Genomic DNA, 6,596 nt, shown 5'->3' on the forward strand with positions numbered 1-6,596 from the left:
GTTGTATCCTCTTGAACAGATGCTGAGCTTAGTCATATTAAATGTAATAGCAATGTTAATAGTAAAATTGTTATGACACCAAATTTCATCCCCTGATCTTCATTTAAAAGTTAAGAGATTTATTAAAAAGGCTTTATAAAAGAAATGAGTTGCTGCACTAAAATGTTTATTTAGTGAAACTGTGTTTACATAAGTTATGCCTTGATATTGTTATGATATAGGTGTTGAATGGCGAATGCTCAGTGTCAGGGACTTATATTTTAATTGAAATTAATACTTTTCTTTTGCAAATTAGCTTTAGGAAGAAGAGTTACCGAAAAATTTTAGATGAATTCTACTGTTGTTTAGCATTCCTCACATTTACCATTTATGCATTGTTACGGGGATTGTAGCAGTCAGTTGTACTGATTATTTCATTTATATTAGGACGTTCACGATGTTTTTGTGATAACTACGCCCACATCTGGCTCCTTCATAGGAATCCTTTTCGCTTATATTTATGAATCACAGCTAATATTGATACTAGAACCATATCTTTAATATTAAATATTCATTTCTGCGTGAAATGTAAATAATTAACGTCCCTTGTATCATTTTCTGCTGCAACTCTTTGTGGCGTTGCGCATTCTATTATCTCACTATGCATTATTGTATCTTTTTTGTGTTATGTAGCTTCTTCAGTGGCAGATGTAGCGATTCCATTTGGTCTATATGCTGGACTTTACCTCTACCTTATTATCTCCTACATCTTCTACATAGTTATGATGGCCATGGGCATGCTAGTGTTTGCAGCTGCTAATTTTCCATTTTCCTCCTCCTCACCTTTTTGCGTTTCCTTTAATAACATTCTTTGTTCACTCTCGGTCTCTTACTCAATTAGTGCAATTACAAACCTTCCGTTCTTTTAATAGGCTCTACGTCGGCCGGGTCTTTCGTTTTAATCACCACTCTTATTATAATATTCGCATACCCTCACATTCACAACACTTTCCTACCATTATTATTATTATTATTATCCTAACTAATATATATAAAATAAGCAAAATAATCCAAATTATATTAGCGGTTATTTCCATACTGTATCACCAATTCTATCTTACATCCACGGGCCACTTTTGTGCACATTTTAATAAATTTCATATTTTCTAAATTCTTATTATTTCACCGATTTGCATATTTTAATCAAAAAGTGTTAAAAAATATCAAAATTTAGCAAATTATCTGAAAATAGCATATTTTCTTAAAATTTCATTAAATTGCGCAAAAAACCTTAGAATCGTTAAAACAGCAATCTCACAAAAGCAGCAGCCATACTCAGAGCCAATTTCATATTAAAGAGGAAAATGGAATCTTTGAACTCTTTTATTTTTTACCCTCGCCCTCTTTCCCACTTCTCCATCCGCAGGTGGTTGGTTTACCTGCAGTTTTCACTGCCTCAGAGGCCTACTTGGTAGCATGGCTAGAGCAGTCAGTTTTCCCATCTTTCCCTTCTGTTTCTTGGTTTCCTTTTTCTAGTTTTTCTTTCACCTCCTTTTTCAATTCATACTTGTTTGATTCTTTGTTAAATGTGCAGTTCTTATCTTTTAGGTCTTTACGTTTCTGTTGGTCATCTCCTGTGGCTTTGCATCTTTGTTCTGCATCGACCGCTTCGTGTGCGCTAGTTTTGTCATCGGTAAGAATTTCGGGGCGTATTTCAGTCACTGTTACCATTGCTAACAAGTTGGTCAGGCTTTCGTTCAGCGCTTTAACCTCTGTTATCGTGTGTGGCCTGTTTTGGGCGGCTTTTTCTTCGTTTCTTAATGCCTCTGCCGCTGCGTCCAGTGTTGCTAGACATGCTGGGTTTTCTTGTGTGCTGCCGTCGGTGGTGGCGAAATATGCACATGCCCCGTTGTCGGCAGCCGCGTTGCCTGTGCAGCCCCCGGTGGTGTCTGTACCGCTTATACTTCCTAAATAGCCGTGGGGTATGGTTCCGGTTACGGGCACTGCTAGGCGCTGCCTTATTTTGGCTGCTGCGGCACTGATTATATCTGCTGTTGGTCGCTTCGGGTTGGCTGCTGCTGCTTTACATTTCGCTTTGATTTCTGTCCAGACGTTGACTGCAACTGCGGCCTGCCTGCTGAAACCTTGTTGAGCTCCTTCATCGTAACAGGCCTTGTTGGTGGTGGCTGTGCTATCTGAAGCGCATAGGCACGCTAGTGTTGCGCCCGTTGAGAGCGGCGCCGATTTGGCGCCGTTTGTGCTTCGTTTGCCGCAGGATTCAGCTCTGTCAGTTGCGGTGACGCCCATTTTCGGCGTGCTCCCTGAGACACCTGCTCCATAAACTACTGCTGAGAAGCTGTTTGGCGGATTGACTGCTGGCCGCTTGATTTTCTGCTGTGCTTGCCAGCTGTATTATTTTGTCGATTGTTTTATTTATTTGTCGTTGCATACTGTCTGTGTTTTTTTCTGCCACTTCGATCGCTTCTTTGGTTGTTGCTTCCATTTGTCTCAGTTTAGTTAGCGCTTCGGTACAGTCTTCGGCTGTGCCTTCATAACAAGTTTGTGCTGTTGAGCTTGGTTCTTGTTGATTTCCCTGTGTCTCTGGAGGTTTAAACGCTTCTTTGCTTACCCGTTCATAATTGCTTAGTAACACTTTTATTGTCGTTGCGGTCGTACCGAGCTGATTAATGGTGTTTTCCGTTTCGCTGCTTTCTTTTACATTCTCCGCTGCGTTGACGACCGTGCAAAATACCGCGAAGTCAGCTCCGTTTACTTGGCTGTTTGGTTCTGCGGCATTTGTCGCCGCTACAGCAGTTATGAGCGCTAGGGCAGATATTTTGACCGGGTGGCTAGGGTGTGTGAAGGTCGACACTTGGATCATGTTCGCAATGTCACTGGTAGGGGTTTTCTTTGTGTGTTTGTGCTTGTCTATAAACAACTAAAAAGTACGGAATAAGCTTAGCTGAGGGTACGGATCGGTTAGAGTAAAGCTATAGGGTCTCTAGACGAAATGTAGCTAGCTATTCGTCTGTCTGCGTTTCACGAAAGTTTTTGGTGTTACTGCTTTATCACACCATCTGACGAAGATTGTCGCTGACAACTGCGCTTATTTGCAATGACGAATTTTACTATTCTGTCACTTCGTATAAGAAAATAGCAACAAGTTGGTTAAATACTGGAACCTCAGCCACATATGGGCCCTACAAGAATCAGTTACGCTATAGAAACAGCATGGTCACCATAAACTAACTTTTTCACTTGAATTTTGTTTTTAGACTCATTTGCGCATTTATTTTCACACTTTATTGAATTTTACCTCTATATCGCGTGTGTATTGGCCTTATTTGCAATATTATCCGTTCCCATCTTTAAAATATCGCACTAATTTATATTCCTGGAGATTTAGTGCTTATCTTTCGTTATTTTTTCTTTGTAGCCGGAGTTCCCCAGCATATACTGGTTAAATAAGCCATTATAATAGGGTTATCAGGCACACAATTTCTTTTCTGCATTTGTTCTGTGAATTTTACTGGAGCCAGGCAGGCTGCTTTGGGTTTTTGGCAACTTATAGTCTTCACGTTTTTACTACTAACTATGTCTCTGTTAATATGCTTGGGAATGTTGACATCAAAAAACACTTTCATGTAGAATAATATTCCTTTAAATTGTTTTATCGAAGTTACCGCTGTAGCAACGGGGTGTTTTTTTTGTTTTTTGGAACTTTTCGTACCTGAAACTAAGCTTTCCGCTGCTTTCTACGTTCACTACTACGCATTTTCCGCTTATTTGTTCTTTTTTGTCCACGGTCATCCATCAGTAGTCCTAGGTTTAACACTTCCATCCGCATTATATTATATTTCCCCTTAATTTTTGGCTTTATCAACGTATGACAAGGGAAGATTTTGGTATTATCACATACGTACCAAATGTCTACCTTATGTTCTTGTGTTTCTTGTCTTCACAGCTATGCATTACGATTAACCATCAAGTTAAAACTACACTCGCCAACATCGCTGCATTATCATCTATTCAACTATTCGTAAATGTTACGCATAATTTCATTCTTCTCTATCATTTTTTGTACTGTGTTAGTGCATATTCTTTAATTTTATTCCATATTTTCATTCCCTACTCTAAGAGTAACATCTATACATTGGAAAATAACGTGAAAGCTCTAGTTTTTCTGTACCAAAGACTCTCCCTTTCCATGATTGTGCCTCAATCATCTCATTGTGTATATTGATAAACATCGTCATATTGTCGGTTAAAACTGCGTATATATAGTTTCCATTTCTTTTTCATTTTGTGGCGGCGCTTCCTTTACAAATATTCCTTGTGATCTTATAGTACCTCTTTCCCACTCACCTACTCTCATTGCACCCTTTTCATTGTTTAAAGTGCTTCACTTTTGAAAACCATTTATTCTACCACACTGTTCTTATCATAAAGTTAATTTACACACTTACAACACTCTTCTATCGTTATTATTATCATTATTCTAACTTTTATGTGTTAAATAAGCAAAACAAAAGAAATTACATTTTTAGAATATTACCCATTTTGCACACACTTCTTCCTTGCTACTTTATATCTACATTTCACTGTCACACGCATTTTACTATGTTTTTCTTTTTTTCTGAAATCTTTCGTAATTTTTTAAATCCATTAAAAGTACTAAAATGTATCTAATTTAATATAATTTCGGAAAATTCTCGAAAAAAGGCACATTTTAGGAAATTTTCATGATTTTATAAAAGTGGACAAAAACCTTTTAGAAACTTAACTTTATAAACAAAGCTGCAAGAAAAATAGGGGTATTATGAATGACAATAGAATTGCTTCCTGTGGTGTTTGTGTTTTTCCCATCATTTTCCATATTCACTCCCTCTTTAGCTTGGCACTTTCCATCTTTTAATTCGCACCCGTCTGTTGTTTTGCACTTATCCTTGTCGGTTATCGCTGTGCATTTGTCGCTTTGTTCTTTAGCTACTGTGTGTTTGCTTGCTGAAGATTTTTCCTGGGCTCTCTCTTCCAGATTCTTTCCTAGGTAATAATCTAAAACTTCGGCTCCATCGGTCGTGCCTGCGAGTGCTATTGGTGTTCCTTTTATCGGTTTCTCTCTCATTTTAATCGATATTTCTGTTTTCTTTACTGCGTAAGTTATTTCTGTTTTTAAGGTTGCTGGATCTTGAGAGAAAAACTTGTGTATAAGGGCCTTTTTCTCTTCCTCTGTTTTAGGTTCCTTGGACCCTGCGAATTTAGCTCGGATAGAATTGCCAGTATCGCATCGTCGTTGGACAAAGCAGCTGCCCCTATTTTGTGCTTTTCTGTGGTGGCTGGAAATGACGTCTTTTTGACTGCGCAGAGAGCCGCTGCTAGCGTTTCCGGGCTTTCCTCACGGTAGTTGCTGTCTTTTGCGACTCTTTTACATTCGCCTTCATTGTTGCTTTCGAAATACGAAACGTCGTCGGGCGTGTGGTCGCTCTGCTTCAGCGTCAGCTCTGCCGCTATCACATTGGTTGCGGCGCTTGGGTTATCTTTGTTGTCGTTTTCGCCGCAGAAACCGTGGTGTTTCGTTGAAGCCGCGTCGACGCTGGCTTCTGCCGCCTTCGTGCCTGCCTTTATCGTGTACCCTTTGAATTTTATCTTCTCTTCGGCTAGCACCTTGATCTGTGTGGCTGCCTGGAGGTCAATGTTTGCTGCCGTTATCGAGCCTAGAGCTGAGGTTTCAAGCGAGCAGTTGCCGTCGGCTGCCGCCCCTAGTTCGATATCTGCTGTGCAGGTATGTAAACTGCCCGCGCCAAACATCGACTTTCCGCCCTGCTTTTGCGTGTTTTTTGCAGTGGCCTTGGTTGGAGTCAGTGCATGCAGCTGTCGTAGCCGCCCCACTCTGGCGTTTAGCAGTTCTAGCGCGCGGCTGTATGCTCCCCGGCTCCCTTCTAGTTCTTTGAGTGCCGTTGCTGTTGTGGCATCGGCGTTGAGGGCTAGCGCTGTCAATGCCATTCGTCGCTCAGCCGATGAAGTATGCGCAGCCGCAATCCGATACGCTGTTGGAAGTTTTGCGTATTTTGAAAGTTCGCCTGTTGCTGATTCCAATGTGGTTTGCAGTTTCTTGGCAAGCTGGTGGTGGTACCTTGCTTCAGTACATGGGCTGTTGACCGAGCTTGATGCTGTGTCCGATTTTGCTTCCGCTGCTTGTGTTCGTGATTGACTGTGCAGGGCGAAAAGTACTAGCAGAATCTGCACCTCTAGCATACCCCTCTCTATCGTACTTGTGTCAGCTTTTATCTATTTATATGAGTGGATGGAGATGGGTTTTGTGCTTGTTGTACGTTTTGAGTTTTTACTGTATAATTTTAGTGGCTTGGGCGTGGGTAAGGCTGTCTTGGGTCCATACAGCCCTGCCACAACACGGAAATGAAAGCCGAAAGCTACCTGCTTGTGGTTTGTTAAGCGGATTTGCGGGATTTCAGTGGTAGAAAAACAGTAAATAAACCCTTTCAAGCCATCGATTCCGTTGCCACAAACTCTTTTGGTCTTTGCTTTTACAGTTATTGGTTTGTTATCCATCGTTAGTTAAAATGTCCTATCCGTGAAATGAAATATACATTTGATGT

General features: G+C 40.6%; 1 protein-coding gene and 1 pseudogene across 2 annotated transcripts; both read right to left on the reverse strand.

Moving 5' to 3' along the window:
• Positions 1-1,443: 1,443 nt before the first annotated feature.
• TEOVI_000172300 (Trypanosomal VSG domain containing protein, putative) lies at positions 1,444-2,286 on the reverse strand (the record flags this gene model as incomplete). Its single annotated transcript, XM_067224912.1, has 1 exon — positions 1,444-2,286. The coding sequence occupies one exon, from the start codon at positions 2,284-2,286 to the stop codon at positions 1,444-1,446; it is 843 nt and encodes a 280-aa protein (XP_067081013.1).
• A 2,578-nt stretch (positions 2,287-4,864) lies between these two features.
• TEOVI_000172400:pseudogene lies at positions 4,865-6,156 on the reverse strand (annotated as a pseudogene). The gene is given in 2 exon segments: positions 4,865-5,230; positions 5,233-6,156. Coding segments are annotated over 2 exon segments (1,290 nt in total).
• Between the last annotated feature and the right edge of the window lie 440 nt (positions 6,157-6,596).

Source organism: Trypanosoma equiperdum (assembly GCF_001457755.1).
Source record: "Trypanosoma equiperdum strain OVI genome assembly, contig: ctg_409, whole genome shotgun sequence".
Taxonomy (NCBI): Eukaryota; Euglenozoa; class Kinetoplastea; order Trypanosomatida; family Trypanosomatidae; genus Trypanosoma; species Trypanosoma equiperdum.